Here is a 27,755-nt window from a genome sequence, read left to right as displayed (position 1 = left end):
CGAATTTGTGGTGGAAGTTGAAGATATAACCTTCGATCTTCACAAGGTCAGTTAACCTATACCTTTTATTAAACACATCACACTTTTCCTCCACCAAATTCAACTCACAGTTTTTACTTCATGATTGCTTAGTTTCCTCTAATGTCCAAAAGTTGAAAGCTTCACAACCTAATCACAAAGCAAGAGGCGAACCCATCATAACTACAATAAGAGTTAGAAGGCGAGGCAAAAAAAATTTAAGAAGTGCAGTGTCAAATAGTCATCTCCACCGTCTAATCGAGCTTAACTTGAAAACCCCAATCTGCTTGTTCGTCTTTTTCTCCAAATTCGAGTTTGGGTCTCTGCAATCTAACTCCGCAATCTAGTTTATGGCCTTGATTGGATGTACAGGGATCTAATTTCTCTCTCTTCCATCTCGCTCTCACCTTCTCTGAATCAACCATGTACAAAACTGAAACCCATTCACACTGACTCCTTTTCAATCTGCAAGAGGCAAACCCATCACAGCCAGACCCAAAACTCAAACCGCCGCCTCTCTGGGATGACCCAAGCCTGGACGCCCTCCCACGACTCTAGCACGCTCATGGTCTCGTTGTTGACCTCAAACCTGGCATGCAAGACGATGTCGTTGAGCCGGTACATCGAGTCCAGGGGCCACGTGATGATATCATCGTGGGTCTCGAAGAGGCTGGAGGTTATGGAACTTGAAGACGAGATCAGCGATGGAGGATAGCGACTGAGCTCTGGCTTTGTCGCTTAGAGTGGTGAACTGGATGGGGCCGTAGCCGTGCTATTTCTAGTTCTTGTGCTTGCTGGCGATTTCAATGGCGAAGATCGAGTCGGGTCCAAGAGTGGGTATGGGTATGGGTCAAAAAGAAGAAGAGAGAGAATTGGAATGGGATGCAGGAGAGAAAGAAGAGGGAGAGTTTTTTTTTTTTCTTATACGAAGGAGATGTAGAAGCTTGCAGGTGAATTGCTGAAGAAGGAGCTGAGGTTGATAATATCTGTTGAAGAAAGAGACGAATTGAGATCAGAAATTTGCTGAAGAAGGACTGGGATCGTATAGAATTGGAAGCAATGAGGTAGCAAAAAAAAAAAAAAGGGTGAGAAGTCCATTTTGCCCTTCGTGTGCTAAAACCCAGATTAGAGTGGGCCCTTGTGTCGGTGCCAACTCAGCTTATGACGTCATATTTGGAGCCTAATTTAAAATTTGGATGCATGTGATGGAAATCGGAAGTACAGGGATCATCATGATTAAAAAAAAATGTCAGGGACCAAACTGATGTTTACCCCAAAGTTTGAGGAGGCAAACTGAATTTAGTCCTTAAATAAATATTTTAACCGAGCACTAGTTTTTGCGACCAATACAGAATTTAAATATTGCTAGTAGATGAGGCAGCCCAAGCCCTAAAAGAATTAAGGACCCATCCCAACCGATCATAACCATTCTCAAAGCCCGCAACCTAAAAGCAAGCCCACATAAACAAAGTCAGCCTAGGGTTTCCAAAAACCCAACTTGGAGTGAACCTAGCAGCCCAATACCAGGCCCATACAACCCATCTAGGATAAACCCTAGATGAGAGTACAGGCTTCTCCACAGGGCCGCCGCCGCCGCCACAGTAATTCGACGGACCCTGTGCTGCGCCACCAATCCAGCTTCCACAACTGAAATCAACCACGGAACAACTTGCCAACCAAGACAAAGACCCCAAAGTTGGTTCAGCCCACGAGCAGACCAGATCAGCCTTCTCCCCTGATGGCCTCTGTGTAATCCAGGCCGACTTCATGCAAACCTTCGCCAAAGACAGATCCAATCCTGCTAGCGATGAGAGGGACGAAACACAACCTCGCAGGTCCCCAAGTATAGGACATGATCAACCCCACTAATCCAATTGAAAGCATCAACTTCACCGAGATCCCGTCGAGCAAACTTGCCATTGCCACCAAGGTAGAGACTAGAGAGAGATGAAGTTGCATACTTCTCAATCACAGGTGTAGGGCTGCCACCAGCCAAGACTAGTCGCTGCCGGAAAAAATCTCTTGTGAGAGACAAAGAAAGCATCGTTTTTACAAAATGAATAATTTTGGACTACTTTTTCCTAATAGGATGATTAGTATTGAATACTTTAATTACTAAGATTCAGTCCTCGTGTATGTGTATCCTTGTCTGGCACAGATTACTTTTTCCTAATCCTTGCAGTGAAGGGGGTTTTCTTACTTCTCCTTTATTGATTAGATTTAGTACCTTGTATATGTCCACTGATATATTGATTCTCTATGTTCATATCCCATCAGTTCAAGCATGGATGAGCAGTGTGATTCCAGGATATTCAAGTGGTACGTGTGAAGTGATGCAAACACAAGTACACGAGGGACCTCACCCGCCAACATCACAATGCGACGATTTGCTCATCACATTAACAGTCACCATGCAAGCCGGGGATTTTAAGATAGAGACCAATCCACCTCATTCTTTTATTTATAAGGGTGCTTGAACAAAAGCACTAAAATTGGCTAAAATTATCCCGCTTACTCCAACAACAGATTTTTGTTCCTACTTACACAATTTAATATCAAATGACCATTTTACCCTCAACACAATTAAAAAATTACAACTGCCAATCCCTCTCTCCTTCTTCTTCCGATCCAGTTTCTCTCTCTCACCTCAATCTGTATATTCTGTCATCCTCCTCCTCTTCCGAGCCCCACTTCGAAAATGGATCCTCCAGGTTCCTCCCAGCCACATCGCCTTCGCAAGTACCCGGTCGGAGCTGCCTCGTCCCTGCGCCATCTCTCTCTCCTCCGCGCCGCGCCGATCTGCACCATCTCTCTCTTCTCTCTATCTCCTCCGTGCTGTGCCGATCTGCACTATCTCTCTCTCCTCTCCGCCAAGAGCTTTGTCTCAACATGTATGTTTTTGTTTTCTTAATTTGGCGGCATCAACAGGTATGAGAAGAGTTATATGCACCGAGACGTGGTTGCTCATATTGCTGTGTCGGCTGCTGAATTTGTCATCACTGGAAGTGTTGATGGTAAATTATTTTATGGCCTGAAATTGCTATATAGGTCTGCCACTTGTGCATGTCGTCTGCTACTTTTGCATTGGTTGAGTAGTATTTTACAGTAATTGGCTGTTTGCGAAACTTTGGTTTGGATTGCCTTACTGAAGTTCTATTAGGACAAGTATCAAACATTCAGGAAAAGTTTCCAAGTAATATTATGGGACTCATGTAGGAAACGTGGCCTTCTATAAGGTGATTGCCATTAGTGGTTTGATGTCATTAAGCTGAGCTAAGGTGGTGCGTATACACGGATCTATATTTAATTGGGATTTAATTTGGTTACATCATGATGAACTATTTTCTGGCCTTTATAATATTGGATGGATCAAATTGGTAATTGCTATCAGTTAAATGGTCAAAATCTTTTTTGCTTTGGGTAAATTGTGGGTGGAAGTCCGAGAAGGAAAGAAAAAAAGGGAAAAAAAAAGTATATATTGGGGGGCAATAGACGTTTTGAATTTATGTAAACTCCTAGTTTTTTTATTTTAATCAAAGTTTTATTTGTCTAATTTTAGTAAGATTAGTTCCCATTTCGGTGATCGAAACGTTTATTGGGGAGCAATATACGTCTATTGGGGCGCAATACATGGCTAATATACGTCTATTGGGGGGCAATAGAAGTCTATTGCCCCTCTATTGGAGGGCAATAGATGTCTATTGGGGCAGTAAATCTTTTCGGTGGGTGGTAGTCGGTGACCGGCTCCGGCAAAGTCTCATATAGTTTCTCTCTCTTCCATTCTCTCTCTCTCTCTAAGTAATAAAGGGTAAGGGTAAAATGGTATTGAAAAAAAATTAAAAACAAAAAAAAAATGTTAATGGGGTATTAGGGAAGACCTCCTTAGAGTGTTTTGGATAAGAGAGAATTAAAAAAACTTAATGGGGTAAGTGGGAAAAAAATCCCTAGAAATGGGGTAAATGGACAAAAACTCTATTTATAACTAGACTCCAAACACACCTTATGAGTGTGAATAATTACGTGGGAAGTTATTCTATAAAATGTGGAGAAAATTGCTGCACATTTGATTTCTGATTTTTTTTTTTGTTAAATTTTTTTTATTTGTGAATTGATCATTTTGTCTTTCTCAAATATTTCATTTCAAATGTTTTTTAATATTTGAGGAATATTTTGGTAAACATTTTCTGTTTTGGCTGACAAACTCTTTTCTCTTAATAATAGTATATATTTGATATGGAAGCATGTATGTTAGGGGAATCGAAGATTGAGTTCAACTTCACCTCCGTAGACAAACGACGTAGGAGCGTGGAGGACTTGATGTATGTGCTTGCTCTCATCGGCGTTGAGCAAAAAGATCGGTGAGGTATTGCTGTAGAAATATCAAAGAAAGTTGAACCGGCCATCCCCCTCCTCCAGTTGGCCATTGATGTGACCGTAAACCTCATGTGTTCTGAACTGTATGCAAGTTTTGACATATGCGCTTGTATCGCTATGTAAAGAAATCATGCGATAGGTCTCATATGCCTCCATCATCAGGTGGTGTCTGTTTGGAGGATTTTGGGATGTCGTGTTGATGATAAAATGTTTGCTCGTTTGCCCCGCTTATATTATTTTCATGCAGCTTGCACTGCTCGGCCAGTGGGTGAATATCTGTCACACGTGTCTCGTATGATGAAGCTAAATAATGCCACTTCTGTGTGATGAAAATGAACCCTTTAATCCTAGCCTAACCCCAAGGCGGTTCGCATGACTCGATAAATTAATGTCTTTGTCGTTAATATTATACCATTCTCGATCTTCTGTATGTGTGTTAATTCCGAAAACAACATCAAAACAAAAATAATAAAACCCTAATCAGAATAAAACCCGAAGCGCTTCATCATCACTAGGCAGGTCCCGCTCTACTCCTCGGCCGACTGTTCAGTCTTCGTGTTGTTGTGCTTCCTGGCATACCTCTGGTTCCTCAGAAACTTGGGATCCAACCCCTTGGTGGAGGTGTGGGGGTGCCTCTGGGGCTTCTTGATGCCATTCCTGTGGGCCTTGCGGGACTGGTTGTGAGCTGTGTGATTCTTTGACTCGGCCATTTCGAAAAGAGAGTGAGAGCTTCGATCTGCGCTATAGGGTTCTTCTTTTCTTTTCTGTATATGTGTTAATTGACTTTTTGTATTTGGCTCAATATTGCATTTTGTCAATTTTTAATCTTTTTTTTTTTTTTGACATTACTGCATGAGTGTGGTATTTATTTATTAATTTTCTCTATTTTCTTTCTTTCAAGAAATAGGCACTTTTAAAGGTGGAACTCTTTTTTTTTATTTTGAATCAACAACTCAAGTCAGAATGGCACAGATGCATACCTTTCCTTGCCAACAGCACCGGCAAAGGATGTGGCATGCTAGCACCACCTATTAGACAACCAATGCTCATTTATTCAAAAGCGAGCCTATGAACTATGAAATAAACAGATTATGCCATGTACCCAACCTTACCCGTTTATTAGTCATTTGGACGGTAAACTACAGTCATCTTTACTTTTACCTTCGTTTCGGACTTTAAAGGATTTTAAAAGTTGACTTTTTGTTCGGGTCAGTTTTTTAGGAAACTTCCTTCTAGAAAGTTGTACAGCGCAATAAACCGAGTTCGTGGACATGAAGCATGTTAAAATCAATGAATGAGTTATAAAGGTTTAAAGCCGGGGATAGAGAGAGTTTTGGCGTCAAACTTCTCGGCCTCGCCGGCGCCGATTCCGGCCACCTCCGGCAGTGAAACCAGTCCCATCTGGACCGTCTCGTCTTCCTCTTCCTCTATGTGGTAGTGGTGCACAACGATACCGGCGGTAGGAAGCGCAGCAATCAATTTTTCGGCAAAGCTGTTTTTCTATTTTCCGGCCAATCTCTAAAATTCTGGTCATTTCCGACCACACCACCACCTGGGCTTTGAAGCCCCCTCCTCCACGTTCCTAACCTACTAACTCTCTTGCTCCAATTCAGCCGGAGGAAGGAGAATTGAAGATTTGAGCAATTTTTTGGGATTTCGAGTTCGAGGTAAATTCTGCCCTATACATTTGAAATTAATCAATGTTGTAGTTGACAAAGATGTTGGCAATGTTGAGAGGAGCATGTTGATGAAATTTGGTGACCCAATTCGGGGTTGGAACCAGCGGCGCATCCGGCCGTTCCCGGTGTCCTATTTTGGTATGTTGGGTCAAGCATATCATTACCAGCGCGTAGACATTGATTTTGTATCAATCGGTACACGTTTTGAAAATGATCGGAATTTCTGAGGTTTCGTAAATTCGGGTTTAGATTCGAGAAGATCTGACCGTTGGATCGATCCTATTTTTCGACATGTTGGTATAATTATTGAGTCGATATAAGGTATGCAGTTTCAGCTCGTTCCCTTATGATTTCGAGCTCCTGATGAATTATCGGTTTTAGGGTTTCGATTTTATTATCGTCAATTTAATTCCGAGGAACATATATTTATAATATTAATTTGTTCAGGACGACGTGTAGAGTGAGTTCGAGAAAGAAATCATCGGTCGAACTTCATAGCGCAAATCTGTGAGTGGACATTTATTTTAAATTAAATTATGCATGCAGTATTATTTTGAGCAATTATTTATTATGAGATTTATTTATGATTTTATAGCTTATTGAGATATTGAGTTTTATGAGCTTTGATTTATGAGATTTATTTATAATTTACGAGATTAGTATTGAATTTCCTTTCTGAGAGCTTTTATTAATTATCGGGCTATTTAAATTATGAGTTATTGAGTTACTGAGAAATGATTTCGGAAAGTGGTTGATTAATAAAATATTATAAGAAATATTGATTTCAAATATTTGAGTTATCGAGATTTTATGAGTTAAATATTTATATATTAAAGAGATTGATTTCAGTTTATTTGAGGAGGTAAATATGTTAGTGCATGCATGTATTACTTGGTCGGCAGTCCTCTCTAGGTAATAGTTTGGTCGACAGTACCCTCCAGAATATCCCGGTCTACAGTACCCTCCGATGCGTCATCTGGTCGACAGTACTCTCCAGATGACATGAGATAGTTAGTCGGCAGTACTCTTTGACTATCTATGGTTAGTCGGTAATACCCTCTAACCATCACCTCCTCATCCGGTCGGCAGCACCCTCCGATGCGTTTTTGGTCGGCAGTCCCCTCCAGGTGGCATGAGATGACTAGTTGGCAGTTCCCTCTAGTCATCGCCTATTTTCAGACATGAGTATTTCTATCGAGGCTTTTGAGATTTCTAAAGTGGTTTTGATTTATCATTATATATTTGAGATATACATGATTTATAAAAGGATTTCGAGATACTTGACTATATGAGTATTTATTGAGATTTCAAGAGTTTTGAGATGAGATCTATAAAGTGATTTGAAATATTTCTTTATGAGAGGTTTTGAAAGGATTTACAGAGGATTTGATTTCATTTTGAGATTTCTGTAAAGAGGAAGATTAAGAGTAATTCACGAGACCTTACTTCATGCTTGGTTTTTAAGAGAATAAAATGGGAAAGAGTTAAATCTTCTTTTATTTTCCTTTGAAATCATTTATTTTTCGTTCACTCACTCTAACAGTTTTCTAAATGCTTTTCCCTGGGCCATTCGGTTTTTCAACTGCCCAGATTTCAGATTGCCGAGGTTGGGCATTCAGGAATTCGAGACTTAGGATTCACAGCTTCCGTTTTGACTGTAGGTTATTACTTAACCTACTTATGTCATATATCGGCTTAATTTTGTAGAATCGCTCTGATCACCAAACTGTTTAAGTATGTTCTAAAGTGGTGTACTCGGAATTTATATAGTTGGAATGTAAGTAGTTGGTGGGATGATGATTTAAGTTCTATGTCCAGGTTTGTTTATTTGGTTTATGTTATCTATTTGGGAGTTGGTTTTGAATTGTAAGGAGCATGTAGGCTCCTGGAGTTAAGATGGATATGTTCATTTGAGGAGTGCTAGAATATTTTTACAGGTTTTAGGTTGTCCACTTTTGGGGGAAGTTCCGCCAAATTTTTGGTGAAATTTCTTTTAGGGTGGACTCTGCAGGGCCTGATTCCGGTTTCAGAGTGAAATTAAGTTCGGATCATGTTACATAACTACGCAAAGAAACACAAAAGTGCATAGTTTAATATAAAAATAGGGATTAGGAAAGCAAAGAAACAACTAACTAATATAGAGGGGTATTACCCAATTATAGGTCCAATTCTTTTAGGGTGGACTCTGCAGGGCCTGATTCTGGTTTCAGAGTGAAATTCAGTTCGGATCCTGTTACATAACTACGCAAAGAAACACAAAAGTGCATAGTTTCATATAAAAATAGGGATTAGGAAAGCAAAGAAACAACTAAACTAATATAGAGGGGTATTACCCAATTAGAGGTCCAAAAAGCCCTCAGGACAGCTAGCCTAGGGCCTACAGGTAGGCCCAACCATATCCACTCTCCACAGTCTGCGCCTCCACGTTCCACGCACACCGACAGAACACTGCAGTTGCGACCCTCCACTAACTCGCCGCTGCGACCTCCACTGCCATCCTACTTTAGGATAGACCAACATCAAGCGCCACCACCAACCTCAACCCTAAAATGGTAAGGATTTACATCGAAGCCGCCAAAATCCATAAATCAATGGTGAGTCGCCGTCATCTGGAACACTATCCATTCTGCTACAGCCCTTGTCTTCACTGACCTGTGTGCACGAAACAACCAACCACAGAGCTATCTTGAACTGAATAGGCTTACCCACTACTGTCATACCACAAGTAGGGATCGTCATTGGTCTAGGCCGGCCCAGTCTTGCCCAAACATGACAGATCTAGTACAATAATCTTTGTCAGTCCAACTTGACATGTTAGAAGTGTTCTTCTTCTAAGTTCCCTCTTGTATGTTTTCTGATGTTGTCTTCTTAATGTCCACTTGTTATAAATAATAACTACAATTGAATTAGGTTAATGATTGGCAGTAGCCAGTAGGTAAGTTGAATGGTTACAACCTTCCTGAAAAGTCAAGTCCTTGAATGAATGGACCAATTTCTAACGCTACTTGGTCACTTGGACCTAATTCTCTATTACAATGTACTTTTGAATAATGAACAATATCGATCACACGCATCACAGCAGATTTCCAACTTCGTTAATTAATGACTTGAAAATATGAAGAATATTTAATCAAAACATCTTGAAAGTAAAGTTAATTTTATGAATAAAATATCTATCAAGTGCGATGTATGGAATATATAATAAGATTGAGTGTTAGAGTATTCATATTCATCAATTATTGATTTCTCAATCTAATATAAGCAAAAAAATAAGATTAGTTGAATAGTCTCATTCTAAATAATGAAAGATATGTAAAAAGTAAATTCAATGTTTCGTATTCGATCTTGACAATTTAGTACGGAACAAACAAAATCCAAGATTAATATTGCCATGTCCTGAACAGCATCACAAAAGTCCATGGACTCACTCCATGCCATTGCCACCCTCAAAAACCGAGATTGAAGATCTTGAACCTTTTTTTTTTTTTTGACAAAGGAAGATCTTGAACCTTAACCAAGAATAGATCCTGCCCAAAGTTTTATTTTCCCACCACACACCATTCCATCCGAGTTGACTCAGTACTTAACCGCCGTATAACGGCCAAATTTGCCACGTAGTCCTATGCTTCCCGCCGCACGATCAAACAAACCCATCCGACGGTGGAGAAAGCCCAAACCCTTTTGGGAAAGAAGATTATTTGATTACAGTAAAGTGTCTAGGTTCTCTTCACGGACGCGAGTGGGGGGTCCCACTCCCCCCTTTAAAAAGTTAAACCCCCCTCTCTTTCTCATGTCTCATCTGAGTCAGCTCTCCCCTGTAGTTGGGTTTTGATTTCCTTTTTCTTCTGTAGGGTCTATTTGGTCTCTTGGGTTTGTGCTAGCTAGTTCAGATTGAGAGTCTGGGACTCAAAGTTTGAGTCTTTTTTGTTTTGAAGTGACTGGTTTTGCTTTAAACACTTTAAAGTTTTGTTTTTTATTTGTTTGATACTGAAAAACTTGAGCTGGGGCAGCTGGGCTTTGGCCACAGGAGGCACGAGGTGTGTTTCTTCTTCTTCTATTCACTTTTTCTCTGACTTTGTTTTGCTTCTTTTTTTTTGGTTCAATCATTTTGGGATTTTGATAAGCAAAAGAAGCAAGCTTTGGTTTTTTTACAGTTCTTGTTTGTGTTTTGTGATTGAAGCTATCATCTGGGATTTCTTCACTTGTTTAGTTTCTGTTGAAGGGTTGATAGAACCCAGAAAAAAAGTAGCTGGAAAATAGTGTAGGAAAAGCTTAGAGAGCAATTTGGATTGAGAAAAGTGATAGGAAATTGGAGTTTTGCTTTGTGGGAGATGGGTAGGTTCAAAATCATTGCAGGTGGGTATTTCTGTTTTTGTTGGAAAACCCGGGTGGGTTTTTTGAGATCTTAGAATATGGCATTGAGTTTTCAAAATACTTGGTGGGTTTCTGTTCCTTTCTCTATCTTTTTTTGTTTTTGTTTTCCAAGTGAATTTGAGTTCATCAGTTTTGAAAAATGGTGAATAGTAGTCACTTGGCTGCAATGTTGAGAGCAGTAGCTCTTGGGTTGTTGGTTTCCTGTTTGGCTGTATCTGTTTCAGCCAGTGATAATGATTTTGTGAATTGTAATTGTGATGATGAGGGTTCTTGGAGCATTCAGAGCATTTTAGAGTGTCAAAGAGTGAGTGCTTTCTTGATTGCAATAGCGTATTTTTCGATCCCTATAGAGCTCCTTTATTTTGTCAGCTGCTCAAACTTTCCATTCAAATGGGTCCTCCTTCAGTTCATCGCGTTTATAGTCCTTTGTGGATTGACCCATTTGCTCAATGCCTGGACTTATTATGGCCCTCATAGTGCTCAGTCAATGTTACCACAGTCTTCTTCCCTTGGGAACTCATTTCCATCATCGTCCAGGCTTCCCTGTGACAGTCAGATTTCTTCAGTTTACCCTCATGAAAGACATTCCCAAATTTCTCCAATCAATAGGTTACCAAGTGGAGAATCACTGTCACTGACCCATTCACAGTTACAATCTACACCAGTGGCTAGTTACCCTGAGCAAAATAAAGATATTTCCTGGTGCCCAGATTCAATTCAGGAGTTTCTGCACTTTCCTGAAAATCTCCCTGATCAGAATGGCCTGGTAGATACTAGTACTGGTGTCATAATGTCTGATGATCATGCTGAAAAGACTGATTGGTCTGACTTGTATCCATTAATTTCTTTTGATGGTCCTCTGGATCCATATTGGGAGCTTTCGATTGATGATGTTCCTGTGGTGGATCCCAAACCGGAGGTGTGTATTTCATACTTTTGTTTTTTGTGATGCCTGTTTCCTTATTGTAAAGGCAGGATTGCAATAGAGCTAAAACCTTTGGATATTTTATAGCTTTTCTATTATTTACAGAATAATCTGCAGTATTATTTCTAGTCAGCAGTTTTGTTACCTTAGTATAGGGCATGTAGCAATTTTGTTTTGGCTCATAAATCCTAATCAAGATTTCTTTAGTCTGTTAGTATTTACTCGAGAAATTTAACGATGTGCCAGGTGTTGAAGCATTCTTCTAATATCCCGGTGCAGCAGCCCGAGATTCAACAGCATCAGCCCGAGATTCAACAGCATCAGCCAGTACAATCTGGAGAAATTTTTACTAGCCCTGACCCAGTGTCCACTGCACCTTCAACCAAAGCTAGAATGCGTTGGACACAAGAACTTCATGAGGCCTTTGTTGAAGCTGTCAACCAGCTTGGTGGTAGTGAAAGTGGGTAGCACAAATTATCTTATTCTTTTTTCCATCATTATATGTTGTTATAGTTCTATCTTTCATGAAGGTCTGTAAATCACAAAGCTTCTTTTGTCATTGACTAATAACTTTAACAATCAGGAGCCACTCCTAAGGGTATCTTAAACGTCATGAAGGTTGAAAGCTTGACAATCTATCATGTAAAAAGCCATTTACAGGTATATCAATAGTTCCATCCTTGACTAGTTTTCTATTAGCTCTAACAAGATGGTGGTAGCATATAATTTTGCTGGACTTTTTTCTTTTCTTAATTTTCAGAAATATAGAACAGCCAGATACAAACCAGAGTCATCAGAAGGTAATTATTTCCTCCTTTGTTCTTCTTATGACGTCAATAGCATCTTTAACAGCTTTGGGTTGTCAAAATAGTCATGTGACGATTCAGGATCGGCTAATTGAGGATTTATCTAATTAGTCTTCTGGCAGTGATGAACTGCTTTTGGAACTTGACTGTTATTTAAACTCTTAGCAACTAAATAGCCTTGCATATGTCAATATCTGATAGTTAGATAGTAAAGATCTCTTGTCTGACAAAAGAGAATTACTATATTTACAAAAGAATCTAGTAAGTGGCGATCAAGTAAATTCTCTTGTTTTTCTTTCAGGAACTTGTGAGAAGAATCTGACTCCTGTTGAAGAAATGAATTCTATAGACTTGAAAACGTATGTATTTTTTCTCACCTAAAAAATTGAAGATCATGTATCTTACTTTTATCTCAAATATTTTTTTTTTTTTTTTTTACTCTGTTATGTTCTGTATATCGAAACCATTGCTATGTCTGTTAGAAAAGTTTCATGTATTGACCAGTGCAACTTTCAGCGTTGCACGATTAATTGAGAGATTCTCCTACTTGTAGAACCAAACTATTTTATATAAGAAAGCTAAAGTTTCTGTACAACTCTAGTTACTGGTTGTTTTTTACCATATTTTCGTTAAATGGTGGGAGAAATTTTTGAATTCAGAATATGCAAATTCAATGTATTAGTAGCTACTGAAAAATCATTTTCACTGATCTGTCTACTGATTTATCCGTGAGCTATTAAATTGAAATGAACTTTAAACTTTTTCCTGTTTACTTGCAGGAGCAGTATGGGGATTACTGAAGCATTGCGGTTGCAGGTAGAACTCCAGAAGCAGCTTCATGAACAACTTGAGGTATGCAATTGGAAGCCATGCACTGTCTTTATGTCTCTATACAAATGTGCTAGTGGTTACATGTTGGGAGCTGGGTAGAGTGCTCAAGGAAATATAGTAATGTGAGGGTGAAATAAACTTCAGTCATACTTCCATTTAATTTCTTGTTTAAGGAGAGGCGCACAAACAAAGGGAGAGTGAGTGTAGTGTGTAGAGGGTTCACAAGTCCTGATGTCATATTCATTCATGCAGAGTCAAAGAAAGTTGCAGTTGGAAATTGAGGAACAATCAAAGTACCTTGAAAAAATGTTTGAGCAACAAAGGAAGATGGACGACAACAGGGTCAAGCCGACATCATCAACATCAGATGAGCATAATAAAATAGGAACCAGCGCTCCTGTGGATGAAGGTTCACAAGATGCAAGTATGAAACAGAAGGCGCAAGAATCTGAAACTCATGAGACTCATGATCCTCCAGGTGATGCCGATTCTGGTGCCGTCCCCACAAAACGAGCAAGGACTGGATGAAAAGGAATATTGCTGCTCCAGGGGTTGTCTTGCCTTTTCGAAGCTTTGATAGACAGCATGTATTTATGGTAGGATGAACCAAGCGGACTCAAATCAGGAAACCGTTAAGAGTTTAAGTTTCTTATTCAAATTATCTAAACCTTGACATGTTTGCTTTTATTCAAAAGTGAAGACTGGTTTTGGTGGCTTAAACTTTAGTCTCTGAGTTTCCTGATTGTATTCTCTGACTAGGTATGAATTCTTCTTGGTTGATGGAATAATGTTCCAATCAATGTATTGATGTTTTCCCTCAACTGTGACAATCAATATCATGTATAGATGTACAGTAGCCTTGTCTGTTGTATATATAATCTCCAAAAATGGCCCTTGTTTTTTTTTTTTCCTTAAATTTATTATTGATATCAAATTTGAAACAAACTTTGCACTTACAGAAGAAACACTTGATATTACTTCTTTTTTTGCCTTAAAAGCCAAGCTGCCCCGATCAGAGTAAAAGAGAAATCAGGAAGAGGAGACGTATCAGCGGGTACTAGCAGCAGCAAGGGTAAGAGAAGTTATCGGGTTAGCTATGTTTAGAGGTGATTAGAAAAGGAATAAGGAGATGATAAGGAAAATTAGCAGCAGCTGCTCAGATCATGGAATCATCACAAGAAAGTATTCTTCCATGAAGCCAGCAATATTACAGTACTGACTAGGAGGAGCCTCTTCATGCTTTTGTGGTACTCGACCCCGAAGGTGATGGAGAGTTTGAGGCCAAATGGTTGCCTCTGTAGTCACCTCCTCCGGCCATACTCTATGCTGAGAAATCCCGCAAGCTGAATGAGTTAATGTATTGTGCGGTACGTTGAGGCTAAAATCCTAGTCTGGGATCAAGATAAGGCCGTGGTTTACTGCTTTGACGTGAGCCGACCTGAGAAAGGATGGACAGAGTTGCACTCTCCCCCAGCAACCGATTTTCCCTTTGTTAAGGGTTGTTGGGGTGAACCCTAATATTTACCTTTGACTGTACAAGTGAATGTAAAGTTAGTGATGGTTTCATTTTTTATGCGCCCCAGATCAGTGACAATATCAGTGTACAAGTATGAATTTATGGTCCAACAGTGTTTTCTTGTGCATCTAGGAGATGATAAAGTGTGCCTTATTCTTCACAAATACTTCCTCGCATTACACTGTGACTCCGGTGATTTGAGCCAAGGTTATGATACTGATCTTCGCCCAAGTTCCGATATTGCTTATTTGCTTTGGATGAAGGTTACGAAGAAAATCATGCTGGCAGAAACAAGGGGATTCTTCATCTTATGACGTTTGAATATCAAATTACTCCCGAGTACCGACTTCTCACTACTCGCAACATTGAATACTATACCAAGCTGCCTAACAATGAATATGTAACGTTTACCAATCGAGCATATGTCTGACTAAAACCTTCGTCATCTAACCAGAGTTGTAATACATTTTTTTATGGATACTATTTTCTTGAATTAATTTCCTCAAAAAAGAAAAAGAAAAAAGATGTTGGGTCAGGAGGACATCGAGTCTTGTAAACTGGTGCCCTTCATTTTTCAAACAACGTCCTCCCTCCAAAATTACGGGTTTTTCCTTTCTCTATTAGGAATTTAGGATTCTTCTTACTAATTGGACCAAGTTTACAATCCTAATTGATTTATATATGCATTTCTTTATTTGGGTTTTCCTCCCTAGCTAGTCCAGTTGAGATTAGGATTCCTCTTCCTAGTTGGATTAAGTTTATAATCCTTATGTGTGTATATATATCAAAGCCGATTTTCTTTTGCATTTGTGATCATACAATGGATTGGTGGGATAGGGATATAGAACTCATATTCATTCCCTTTCTCGTACTCTCTGGAACTGGGTTCAACAGATGAAACGGTGGACGATATCAAAGAAAAGCTAAGGAAGGAATTTCCGAATGGTAGACACCTTAAGCCCCATGAAATCCTTGTTTACAAGAATCAAGAACTGAAGGATGGACACCTATTGGCCGACTATCATCTCCCCAAGAACACCCTCCTGTATGTAGCTGAGAGGAACACTAATCCCTCGAGTCCTGAGAACCTCCAAGAGAAAGAGAAAGAGCCTAGTGTTCCGTCGAGTCCTAAGAACCTCGAAGAGAAGGACCTCAAAGAGAAACAGGAAGGGCCTTGGGATTTGGGTGTCATTCAATCAGTGAAACACAAGCAACTTCTGCCAGTGGATTTATTAACAATGGACGAGCCCTTTTACGACAACCCTTTTATTAAGCCTAAACAGATGTATGTCAACACAAATTCTACCGTTAAGGATGGAACGTCAACGACTAGGGTTTGTGACAAGAGAGCTCGTACGAGCCCCCCACCTAATGCTGTAGGTTCCAATGCCATCGAGCTAGGGATAGGCGGGTTCTCGCCGCGGGCATCTGCAGGGGTTGAAGGTGCCAAGAAGAAGGGTCGGCCTGTGGGAAGTAAAAATAATCAGACCTATAAGGGACTTGCTTATGAGCAGTTCCCATGGCCACACCTACGTACAATAGCTAGCCACGGTTAATATCTTCTTGTATAATTAGTTTATTATATCTTCTTGATGCTGAAATGTTAGTCCCTTTCTATCCACACTCTAGTTTGTTCCATCAATCTACATTATTGGACTATTTCTACACCCCCACTATTGACCCAAGTACAACGTTGTGGTAATAAAAGGAGCCTGCAAGTCGGTGGAGAGTTGTTCCATATTGAAAAAATTTATTAACTACGTATTTATAAGGATTTTTAGAGATGAAATTTTATAATCAATGACAATAGAAGGTTTGAAAATATAAATTTACTTGATTTGGAAGTTGGAAAGAATCTGATTTCAGTTTGAGGTAGGTATTTGGATTTGGAAATAGAAGATTCATAAGCCCTATCGTGACAAATTGAGATTGAATGATTTTAAACTCACTCAAACTCACAGTAAAAAAATAAAATAGAAAAAAAGATAATATAGTTTACCCAGAGATGTTTCCCTGGTCAGCTACTGACCAGTGATTATTTGATCAACTACCGTCCAATTGAAATCGAACTGTTGACAGATCTCATCTTTTAAAAATCTAGATACTTGTCAACCGTCCGATTTCAATCGAACGGTAGTTGAACAAATAATCCCTGGTCAGTAGCTGACCAGGGGAACAGGACTCATAGTTTACCTAGTTTATCTAGCCATATCAAAAGTGGTTATATTTTAATTAAAATTTGGACCACTTTCAATTGCTGGTTGAGCGGCTTAACATGTAACTGCATGTCTAGCGTTCGAGTCCCAACTCTCAACATTTTGTGGTCGCATACTTGAGGGGGCTTCGAGTTCGTGCGCTTGAGACAGGGGATTAGTCTGGCTTTGGGACATCAGTCCGAATACTGACTGGTAGGGGATAAGTCTGGTTTTACTGGGATACCCTCATAGACCTCAGTCTGAATATTGACTAAATGAGTGTGTTACTAATTCGCTAATGTAACCGAGGTGGCTTCCTGCCATATCCACAATCAAAAAGAGAAAATATATATATATAAAAATGAAAAAATGAAATTAGAGAACATGTACCACTTCTCCAAATTCTTATCATGTCATCTTCACTATTGAAATGAATGTCAAAGAAACCTTTATCCAAATGAACCAAGTGCCATGGGTTCGCAGGGTTCCATTCAGCTGCAAGAGTTGCTTTTAGAGAATCAGTTCTCAAAGGAACCGACCCTTTACGAAGTGGAAGTCTACCAATGAGATTAGTGTGAAAATTCTTCAATCTACCAAGTAGAAATTTACCTAGTTACTAGCGTTTAAGTCCTAACTTCCACCAGTTTGTGGCCAACAAATTTGAGGAGCCTTCGAGTTCGTGCACATGCGACGAGAGATTAGTGTGATTTTATTGAGATACTCTCGTGGATCTCGATCCAAATACTAATTAAATGAGTGTGTTACTAATTCGGTAACACAACCGAGATCGATCAAATGGACGATGCCATCAATAAATCCCTATCATCTTTATTGTTTTTTACTTTTAATTCAACGTGGCTCTATGCCAGCAATAAATCCCTATCATCTTTTGGTAGGGCGATGTGGGCTGTGTCCTGGTATGCACACTCTGTGTGCCTTGTCTGGCCTAGCGAGACGGCGAGCTATTTACTTGATCAAATGGACGCAACCTCCTAGTGGCAGGATTAAATTGAGCGTCGCCGGATTTATTTCCGTGCGGCAACATAGTGGGAAAGCTGTGCTATTTGTAATGATGCTTCTTCGTGATAGAGTTATCTTTCCGGTATGTCACCGCTATGTCAAACCAAATGGAATAAACATTCGTGCACTCTTTGCTAATTGGTGCTTGTTAGAATACATGGGTTTTGTGGAGAATCCTGGTATTATTTCAAGATGTTCTCTTTATGCTTATTGTAATTTGGGGTTCAGGCACTACGTCTCCCCCTTGTATTTTGCAATTTTATTAATCAAGGCTTGAAGTCAGCCGCACCAGCTCCCTTTCAAAAAAAAAATATATATATATATATATATATATTTATAAATGGCATGAAAAAAAAAAAAGGAAAAAGACTTCATCCATCATCCTTTTAGAGCTTCACTCGGAGAGGTAAACCTCTCCTTCTTCTTCCTCTTCTTCTTGCCCAAAAAGCTTCACATAGCTCTGAGAGACAGAGACCCACAGAGACCAAAGCAAAGCAAGATGCTTTTTCAGGTGGGAGGCCAAGGGACTCGTCCCACCTTCTTCGAGATGGCCGCCGCTCAGCAGCTTCCGGCCAGCCTCCGCGCCGCCCTCACTTACTCCGTCGGCGTAACTACCTCAATTCCCTAAGGGCTCATCTGTAATTTCCATCGTTTCTGGGTTTCTGAGGCTTTTCGTTTCATCTCTAACTGTGAAAACTTCCTCAGGTGTTGGCTTTGCGGAGACCATTTCTGCACAGGGTTCTGGACTATGAAGACGAGTTCTTTGCGTTCCTCATGCTGATTCTCGAGACTCATAGCTTGCGAACCACAGGTTTTCGGCTTTTTCCTCTTTCGATTAGGAGAATCGAGAGTTTTTGTGATTGAATTGAGTGTTGCTGTGTGCAATTGGGGTTGAGTTTTTGGGTCATTTTGCAGATGCTTCGTTTTCGGAATCTCTGTATGGACTGAGGAGGAGGGCTGTGAAGATAAAGGTGCAGAAGGACGATTCTCGGGTGAACTTAGGTGATGAATTTCATCATTCTGGGTTGGAAAGGAGACAGAAAGTTCTCTCAGTAGTGTTTTTGGTAAGAGTCTCTGGTCATTTTGCTTGTTTTCGGAGCTGTTTTGGTTATTCGGCAGTAAGGAGTTATTGCTTTTAGAAATGCTGGTCTGCAATGTTCGGCTTGCAGTAGTTGTAGACCTTGTGTGTCGTGTTGAAAATGTTTAGATTGCCTTAAAAGTTTGTAACTTTGGATATCGTATCGGGACCTCATTCATTGAATATAAAATTTTGGGAGATGATGCTGTTGTGATTTCTGTTATGGCTCTAGCTGTAAGAAAAGAGTAATAGTTTTTGAAATGATGCGTACCAGGTTGTATTGCCCTACTTCAAATCAAAATTGCACGCAATCTATAATAGGGAAAGGGAAGCGAGACTACAAGCAACTTTATGGGGAGATAGTGGTGAGAGATTTGACGACGCTGACATAATTGATAGGGGCGAGGGTTCTGTTGTTTCAAGAAGTTTGGATGTGGAAGCATCAGTTAGGACACGTTTGGCAAAGAAGATCCAGAAATTGATAGGTGCTTGCTACCCATGGCTGCATGCTAGTAGTGAAGGTATATGCATCTTCTAGCTGGACCTAATTTTTTTTTTCCCCTTAAATTTTCTTATTGCAAGTTTGAGGATATGAAACAATACTTAAGCTAGTAAAAGAAGAAAAAAGCTACTTAATTTGTGTCATTATGCAAGTTTTATGTTCAAAGTTAGTACTTGCTTTCCTTTTTCCTATTGTTAACTTAAGCTCTTTAGTCTTTCATCTTTGGTATGGACTCGTTATTTCTTCATCTTACATATATGTGCTGGATAATAGAAAATATTCGATGATCCACTGAATTAGAGAATATATATTGACATGATTTTGGTTCGTGATCAGGAGATTTGTTTCCCTTTAGCTGGTATATAGATATAGACTATAGAGTGACTTGATGCTGTAGCATTTTCAATATGTGATATTTAGTTGTGCATTCTCATCTCACTTTCAATGACGATTCTTCCCCTCATGCAAAGCATTATTTTTGATTTTGTACTAAGGCATACTAAACCCAACCAATATCAATGGAAAAACAATACAAAAAAAACCCATTGAGTCAAATTTTTGCAGTGAATCGATCTGATAAAATCTGTTTAGAATTACCGAAGGTTCTTTATCCATGTTCATTGTCACATACAAGCCTCTGGGGAGATAATTCATTCTGACCTAGCACTGTTGATGCAGGATTTTCATTTGCTTACCAGATGTTATACTTGTTGGATGCGACGGGATTTTATTCTTTAGGATTACATGCGCTTGGGATTCAAGTTTGTCGAGCTACTGGGCAAGAGCTGGTATAGTGTAGCAAGAATTTATTTTGGTTCTTTCGTGTTCTTCTTTATATAGTGTTAGTGTAATCAGTGGCAAATTAGTTGTTACTATATGTTTTTGTCTTTGGGCTTTTGTTACAGTTTATGAGAGTGAATTGCTCATAACTTATTTCTGATTATATGGTGCAATAGTTGAAATACAATATTTTGGTGTCAAGGTAGATGGATACTTCTTCTAGAATTTCAAAAACAAGAAGCCGTGAACGTGAGAGACTTTGTGGTCCTCCATGGTTGAAGGTATAACTTCATCTGTTTGTTTAACAGCTCTAACCAAAACTTTATTCTGTACTATATTTATTTGTGAAAAGCAATAAGACCAAGGCTTTAGTCTATAGTATATTAGCTTATTCATAGTGATCTGGATTCGAATCACAAGAGACCTTAGATGTGCAAGTGATCAACTACTCTGGTTCTATTGCATTGGTGATATTTCAAATGTGAAATGAGCACTGATTCAATTGCCCTTGGTTTCTCATTTCTTGTTATGTGTCATTATTTTACATACACAGGCGATACAAGGAGCATTGCTCAGTGGTACATACACGGTCCTGGATTATGCGCAGACTGGTTTAATTGCAGCAGTATTCTTTTTTAAAGTGAGTATGGCTTACTGATGATATTATGCCCTTTGTTATATTGGAAAAACAGAAAGGAAAAATAGTATTAAGTTTGTAAGTTGCTCTTTCTTTTATTATAACATGTATTTTGATAGACACAAAAACGAACTGATAAATAAATAAATAAAAAAGGGACCTTCAATTGGACAAAAATGGTTAGAATATGTTTATAAAATATGGTTCTCATTTTCAGAGCGTCTTTTCCCCCGTTTTCCTGGAGTGGGAAGTTTAAACATGCAAATATACTTAAAAAAAAAATAACAGATAAATTTCTAGCATATTTTCTCATCTTCAATTCACTTTGAAAGAAGTTCTGATCTTCCATTTTATTTTTCATTTGCTCTCTCTTATGTGGACCATCCCTGCTGACTTCTATTGAATTGATTTAAACTTGTAGATGATGGAATGGTGGTACCAATCTGCTGAAGAGAGAATGTCAGCTCCAACCATATACCCCCCACCTCCACCGCCTCCTTCTCCCCAGGTGAAGTGTTCTGCAATCCTTATTAGCTTTTGCTCTCTCAGTATACCCATCACAGATATAATGAGACATAAAAATGATAATCCTCCTAGATTAAAATGACATTGAGTACTCGCTTACTTTTTTGCATAGAAATTGCAGTAGTGTTGATGTAGTGAAACCTATAGTTCTTAGCTTTAATCATTCATTTCTTTGGGCTTGTTAGCACTTCAAGTTAATGTCTTGCTGTTTCACATAGTCTAATCCATCGTTATGAACAGGTTGCGAAAGAGGGGCCGATAGAACTCTTTGTCCTCTTTGTTCACAGAAACGCGCAAATCCATCTGTAATTACAGTTTCTGGGTTTGTCTTTTGCTATGCCTGCGTTTTCAAGTATGTTTCTCAGGTGAGGTTTCCTGAAGCTGTTAATCTGGAAAACTTGGTCTATGATATGTATTCCCTGCTTTAGTTCATGTTTTCCATGCGTCAAGCTTGATAATTCTCATTACTGGTACTATCAGTGACTAAATCGTTTGTGTTCTTTATACAGTATAAGCGGTGTCCAGTCACATTGATGCCTGCTAATGTCGACCAGATAAGAAGGCTCTTTCATGATGTGTAGAAAACCCAAATGGATAATATATCAAAGGAGAAACAATATAGTTCCCTTTTCAAAGGGTTGTAATCGAGTCAGATGATGCTAGGATGTAGTATGGGGGAAAAAGAGAGAGTAAAGAGAATTCCCTCTTTTAATCATTTTTCGTATTGTGTATTTCTGATGTATGGTAAATTCACAGATATAAAAATTGTAGCGCTAGTTGGTGCAATTTGAAAGAGATGTTTAGGTATTTGTATTCCTTTTGTTGTTGGAATCACAGTTTATATTAACTTATCAAATCTAATTCGTTAGTGCAATGTAATAACTTGCTTTGGAAATAGTCAGTTAGAAAAGTTACCAAATCTCATTATTGATCTTATTATCCAATAGACAAATTGACTTCACACTGGAATTCAAACAGAAGATGTGCTAAGCTCCAAGTATGCCCATATCTAAAACTCTCTCCAATTTTGCCTCGAATGGTATAGTCTTCCATTTCACTTTCTCATCCTGCAAAATCAAAGCAGAGCCATCAAATCCCACACTCTGATTCGAGTAAATTACATGACATCTATCCGAAAAAACAAACAAAACCTATAAATGAACTCACTCATACCTCTCTGTTCCTCCCTGCTTTGTTTTCCATTCCTCTGCTGGAAGAGTTTGAGTCTGAATCCGTGGCCTGACCAGTGTGACTCCAGTAGCTCCCTACAGTCCCTATGATCGGTATTTGATCAGGACTCAGGCTTCGCGACTGGTTTAGAGTAGAAGAATTAGACAACTGCTTAAGCTCTTCACTAGTCCATGCTCCTAAAATTGGTCTATCTCCAAGTCTTCTTGATGAACTCACTCCCTCACACATCAAGTTCCCGACAGAATTTTCACTAGCATTCGACTTGGGTGTGGTTTCACATTCAACCAACCAGCTCGAAAGGCTAGTGTCAACCCCATTTTCTTGGTCAACAAGCTTTAGGTCATTGGACCCAAGTGGTCTTCTTCTGAAGTGTTTTGACAGCTTCAGTGTAGGCTCTGGACTAATTGGTATGTTGAAATCTTGCTCAGCATTCATATTCTCCTTCTCTTGGTGATTCGAAGCTAAAGGAATTGCTTTCGCTTTTACCTCCTTCCATTGACTAAGATTCTCTATGGGGCTCAACACTGAATGGCAATGCTGACTCCTATTACTATTATCTCTACCACTCTGGTCTGATTCAATTGGCTTTGGTTTTGGCATTGGACTATTGATGCGGGAAGCGTGTACACGATAGTAAGAGGCTCCGTCAAGCGTCGAAAGCCATATGAGATGAGCTAGAATCCACTAGCAATTACGGGCACAGCCGTAAGAAAGATAGAGAAACTTCTCTAATATTTGGTTTTTTTATTGATAACTTGAATGAAAATTACAATCTAAGAGGTGCCTTATATAGGACACATAGCATAAACCTAATACAACTAGAAAACATAAAGAAGAATTTATTGTAGACTAAAACTAGGAAACCTAATTAAACCTGATTAAATAAAAATCAGAAATAAAATTCTAGATACTAAAGAATATTACGCTTGGAATCCCAATCAAGATTTTGCTCGAGAATCCCGATATATCCAAAAGAGTAATTTATGATTAATTCCATCATTAAGAAGCCTATTTGAATACCAATTTTCAATATTCAAATTATTCTTCTTGATGTGAAGACGCTTCTTTCTTTTTGAGATTCTTTGTTGAAATTGGCTAAAATCTCGTCCTACATCAGTCTCCTCCACTTGAAAAGAACTCGACCTCGAGTTCCTCTTGAATGCAGCTCGATCATTAGTAGGAATAAAACATGATAAGCCATCAACTTCAATATTCTTGAAATTAAAAGGTACCACCATGAATCCAATACCGTAGACAAGTTTAGAATAAGCATATTGAAACTTGAACTCCTCCACTTGAAAAGGAATGAGCATTGACTTCTCCTTGGATTGATCTTGAACACAATTAGGCATGACAATTAGGCATGCATGACGTGGATATCGATGTGATCAATGAATCAGCTTCCTTGTCTTTAATGAGTTTCTCTTCAATCTTCAAAGTGGCTTCTTCATGTTCCTTTTCACACACCTCAGGACGGTTATTCTTGATGTTCTTCCTTCCAGGCTTGATTTTAATTTTGTGCGACTCCCACCTAAATAAATATGTGTTGTCTTTGCAATAACCACCTTTGACGCTTTCATGCCATGGTCTTCCAAAAATCACATTAGTGTCGTCCATGTCAATCACATGACAAGTAACCTCTTCTTTATAAAATTTTTCCATAGAGACAGGAAATTTACAAACCTCTGTTACTTGTGCATATTCATCCTCCCCAAATGGAATCCAGTATGGATCACTCAGCTTCACTGTCGGTAATTGAAAATAATCCACAATTTTGTTTGCTACAAAGTTCTCTCGTAGACCACTGTTAATTATTACCGAGCATACCTTGTCGTTGATGATACATGTAGTTCGGAAGTCGTCGTAATCCGACGTTGTGAATATCCAACGTTCCATGTTTCTTCTTTTTTTTTTTTTTTGGATTGATGAGGTTGTCCTAGGGCAAATCCCTTGGCATGTTCCTCTTCAATGAAACTTTCTTTGATAGATACTCTACGACCAGCGTCGTTGAGGTTGGTGGTAGTGAACTTCTCCCTTGGATCGTCGTTTGCTAAGAAGCGGGCGATACCCGCTTTGATACCAAATGATGCGGGAAGCGTGTACACGATAGTAAGATGCTCCGTCAAGCGTCGAAAGCCATATGAGATGAGCTAGAATCCACTAGCAATTACGGGCACAGCCGTAAGAAAGATAGAGAAACTTCTCTAATATTTGGTTTTTTTATTGATAACTTGAATGAAAATTACAATCTAAGAGGTGCCTTATATAGGACACATAGCATAAACCTAATACAACTAGAAAACATAAAGAAGAATTTATTGTAGACTAAAACTAAGAAACCTAATTAATCCTGATTAAATAAAAATCGGAAATAAAATCCTAGATACTAAAGAATATTACGCTTGGAATCCCAATCAAGATTTTGCTCGAGAATTCCGATATATCCAAAAGAGTAATTTATGATTAATTCCATCATTAAGAAGCCTATTTGAATACCAATTTTCAATATTCAAATTATTCTTCTTATGTGAAGACGCTTCTTTCTTTTTGAGATTCTTTGTTGAAATTGGCTAAAATCTCGTTCTACATCAACTATTCACCTCCTTCTCATGTTCTTCAGCATCACTTTGCTTAGTCCTCGAATCAATTGATATCGAAAACAAAGATTCTGAAGACTCTTGTTCTTGAATCACACTTTGCTTATTGCTCTCAACCTCATCATCAACACTCTCACCAGAATCATCTCCATTCAAATCACTTCCTGATAAATCTATTACACCTTCATCTTTGTAAGTACTTGGACTACTCCCTTCAACACATGATTTTCCTAAGATCTCAAGGAAAACAGACATGCAAAGAATTAGGAGAGTACCTCTCCTAATTGCTCGGAGAATCAAAGGAAATAAAGGCAGATCACATGAAGAGAGTTTCAAGGAAGTTACCTCACTGGTTTTAAGATAAAGATCTCGAGATACATATCATTTTGTGCATGATCCTAAATTGATATGCATTGATTTTAATTGATCTTAAAAATCTGTTTTCGGATGCATATCCGATTATATGTTCAAAACAGTTTTAAATACCTTTCCATGTCTATCTCAATCTATGTTTAATGTGATTGGATTGAGGGGGAGTCTTTGTCTTCTATAAAAGGTTTTGAAACTATGTTATGAAGGGTGTTATTGTTTTGAGTTTTTTTTATAATAGTGTTGCATAGTCTACACTAACGGTTTTCCAAAACTCTCATTGTTGTTTTGATTGTTTGATTATATTGCTTGTTCACTGCATTCATCACTTGCATATGTGATTGAGATCAGTGAGGCATCAAGGCAAGATTGGATTTGAAGACGTGTCCAGAATTCTTCATCTATACAGATTGTTTCATAGTTGTTTAGAATAGGTCTTTTACAGTTGTGAACAAGTTAGCATTGTTGCTAGTCAATGTGGTTGTGTTGAATACCACTACTTGTGATCTGTAACGATTTGATTCATATTGGATTTGATTCTCGTGTTGGCTACGTTAAAAGCCACGCAGTGAAGTTTCCTCAGTGGAGAGGTTTACACTGCGTCAGCAATTGCTTGTGTTCTCATTCACTTGTACTAATTGATCACCGAATTTCAATTATTGTTCCATCTGGTGTTTTCAATCTTCATCCTCACTGTTTGAGCAATTTTCATACCTATGATTCGATGGATAAGATGGTACCACAGTAACTACACTTGATCCAATAGAACCCAAAATTGGTTCAATCTCTTTTGGTGTTTCCTCTTTATTTTCATCCTGTTTCTCAGCAATGCCTTCTTCCTCCAAATCAAATGTCACTTTCCTTTTAACATCATTCTTGGTTTGTTCTTCAATAACCTCTCTGGGTCTATGAACAAACATATAGATATAATCACAAATTTGCATATACTATATAAAAAGTTCAATACCATGTAGAACATTAATATAAATAACAGAAAACCACAACAATGCATTGCTTACTTGGATTCTGTAATGGGATTAATGGGTTTGATAATGTCATCTAGCTTTGTGGGTTCAAATAGAACAGCTCCTTCTTCGGTTGCTTCAACGATCTGCAATACATCAAAGTTAAGTAAAATCCAAGTGCATGTGAATAGTAACGAATCAGAGGAAGAGAAAATGTGAGCTTACTTGTTCTTGGTTTTGTATAAAGGGATTTACAGCTACTGATTTTCGGTGCTTTCGGCTATTAGAAGAAGTGAAACAAGCTGGAAAGCAACCCATTATAGCTACTTTCTTTGGAGCTGACTTTGTTTATGATGATGCCTTTTGATTCAGAAAAGATGGAGACTGGTTTTAGAGAAAGAGAGAGAAACGATGGTCAAGAAAAGTTGGAAGGAGTATGAAGCTTGAAAATATGACCGTTGAGGTTGTGCGTGGCTTTATTTAAGGGAAGTCAGTTCTAACAGTTTTGGCCTTTTGGGCATGTTCACTACTGTTTTCATTGACATAACTTATTTTCAAGGTCTAGTTTTTTTTTTTGGAGAGTATTCAGTGCACTGGCTTATATTTGCACGAACAAGAATCAACAGCTGGATAACATTAAGTACATTTATTTGTTATTAAAAAAAATTGCCTATAAATATTAATGGCTGATATTTGTTCACTTACACCGTTGGTGCACAGAAAAACTTTTTTTTTTTTTTTTGCCAAATGTTTTTAAGGTCTTGGTCTGAAAGATTTTTTGTTTTAGACCCTTAAAAAAAAAAATCCCTCATGGCTCTAAATATAATTACAAATTTCATTTTTTGTCAAAAAGAAAAATTATTATTACAATATCGTTTTTCGGTCATGTAAATCTTTGCTCGACATGTTGCTATGTGACTGACAGCACTAACTGTAGCGAAAGATTTTTATATGCTATTGTTTGGCTCCAAAACCAGTTGGCGTACAAACTGTCTCTTTTGAGCGTATGCGCAGGCGTGCCAGCAATGTGGGGTGCAGTCGTCGGGAATCCCTTGACCTGACTTCTTGAATCAAGCACTGTGGACGAGGAGAGCACCAACCTCGTCACAAGGCTCTTTTCTCTGCCTTCCGGAAAAGGACTTCTTGCCTTACGGGTAAGGGCTTTGGTTGTGATCTCTTCGCGTCACCAAATCGATACTCAACGTTGTAGGTTGAGCAGAGCAATCACTGGGAAGTTTGGAGAAAGCATGGGTTTGCTAAAGCGTATCTTTAGCTTCGCTGGGTTGCGAGGGCGTTACCCTTGCTTCGCTGGTAGTATCGGTGGCAGTAGCACTAACAGTCAGCTCCTGGGGAGACTAGGACTAGAAGTACGG

At 38.8% G+C, this 27,755-nt stretch overlaps 5 protein-coding genes across 7 annotated transcripts; 2 read left to right on the top strand and 3 right to left on the bottom strand.

Annotated features, from left to right (window-relative positions):
• Nucleotides 1-4,838: 4,838 nt before the first annotated feature.
• LOC133723393 (large ribosomal subunit protein eL29z-like) lies at nucleotides 4,839-5,141 on the bottom strand. The gene has a single exon (XM_062150220.1). It carries the CDS (start codon nucleotides 5,100-5,102, stop codon nucleotides 4,920-4,922), a length of 183 nt encoding a protein of 60 aa, XP_062006204.1. The 5' UTR covers nucleotides 5,103-5,141; the 3' UTR covers nucleotides 4,839-4,919.
• Nucleotides 5,142-9,881: 4,740 nt separating this feature from the next.
• LOC133723896 (protein PHOSPHATE STARVATION RESPONSE 1-like) lies at nucleotides 9,882-13,909 on the top strand. 2 transcript variants are annotated; one of them, XM_062150767.1, is made up of 7 exons: nucleotides 9,882-11,364; nucleotides 11,650-11,830; nucleotides 11,954-12,030; nucleotides 12,131-12,170; nucleotides 12,478-12,535; nucleotides 12,956-13,028; nucleotides 13,260-13,909. In XM_062150767.1, the coding sequence occupies exons 1-7, from the start codon at nucleotides 10,585-10,587 to the stop codon at nucleotides 13,533-13,535; spliced, it is 1,485 nt and encodes a 494-aa protein (XP_062006751.1). In that variant the 5' UTR covers nucleotides 9,882-10,584; the 3' UTR covers nucleotides 13,536-13,909. The 2 variants fall into 2 exon arrangements, with proteins under 2 accessions (XP_062006751.1, XP_062006750.1); XM_062150766.1 differs by having other exon boundaries at nucleotides 9,884-11,364; nucleotides 11,617-11,830.
• A 4,249-nt stretch (nucleotides 13,910-18,158) lies between these two features.
• Nucleotides 18,159-22,092, top strand: LOC133721926 (peroxisome biogenesis protein 12-like). Of its 2 annotated transcripts, none has more exons than XM_062148701.1 (10): nucleotides 18,159-18,345; nucleotides 18,444-18,549; nucleotides 18,654-18,802; nucleotides 19,091-19,337; nucleotides 19,997-20,106; nucleotides 20,305-20,379; nucleotides 20,652-20,738; nucleotides 21,157-21,268; nucleotides 21,513-21,625; nucleotides 21,770-22,092. In XM_062148701.1, the coding sequence occupies exons 1-10, from the start codon at nucleotides 18,238-18,240 to the stop codon at nucleotides 21,839-21,841; spliced, it is 1,179 nt and encodes a 392-aa protein (XP_062004685.1). In that variant the 5' UTR covers nucleotides 18,159-18,237; the 3' UTR covers nucleotides 21,842-22,092. The 2 variants fall into 2 exon arrangements, 1 of the variants encoding a protein (XP_062004685.1); XR_009852378.1 differs by having other exon boundaries at nucleotides 18,161-18,345; nucleotides 21,157-21,243; nucleotides 21,501-21,625; nucleotides 21,770-22,090.
• Nucleotides 22,093-22,198: 106 nt separating this feature from the next.
• LOC133720806 (uncharacterized) lies at nucleotides 22,199-23,051 on the bottom strand. Its single transcript, XM_062147280.1, has 2 exons — nucleotides 22,434-23,051; nucleotides 22,199-22,327 (listed from the first exon to the last, which is right to left on the bottom strand). Exons 1-2 carry the CDS (start codon nucleotides 23,049-23,051, stop codon nucleotides 22,247-22,249), a joined length of 699 nt encoding a protein of 232 aa, XP_062003264.1. The 3' UTR covers nucleotides 22,199-22,246.
• A 1,988-nt stretch (nucleotides 23,052-25,039) lies between these two features.
• Nucleotides 25,040-26,700, bottom strand: LOC133720803 (uncharacterized). Its single transcript, XM_062147279.1, has 4 exons — nucleotides 26,608-26,700; nucleotides 26,437-26,528; nucleotides 26,112-26,323; nucleotides 25,040-25,278 (listed from the first exon to the last, which is right to left on the bottom strand). Exons 1-4 carry the CDS (start codon nucleotides 26,698-26,700, stop codon nucleotides 25,040-25,042), a joined length of 636 nt encoding a protein of 211 aa, XP_062003263.1.
• Between the last annotated feature and the right edge of the window lie 1,055 nt (nucleotides 26,701-27,755).

Source organism: Rosa rugosa, chromosome 7, assembly GCF_958449725.1.
Source record: "Rosa rugosa chromosome 7, drRosRugo1.1, whole genome shotgun sequence".
In the NCBI taxonomy this organism is placed as follows: domain Eukaryota; kingdom Viridiplantae; phylum Streptophyta; class Magnoliopsida; order Rosales; family Rosaceae; genus Rosa; species Rosa rugosa.
Note: the sequence above shows the minus strand (reverse complement) of the source record. Positions and strands in the feature narration are given on the sequence as shown.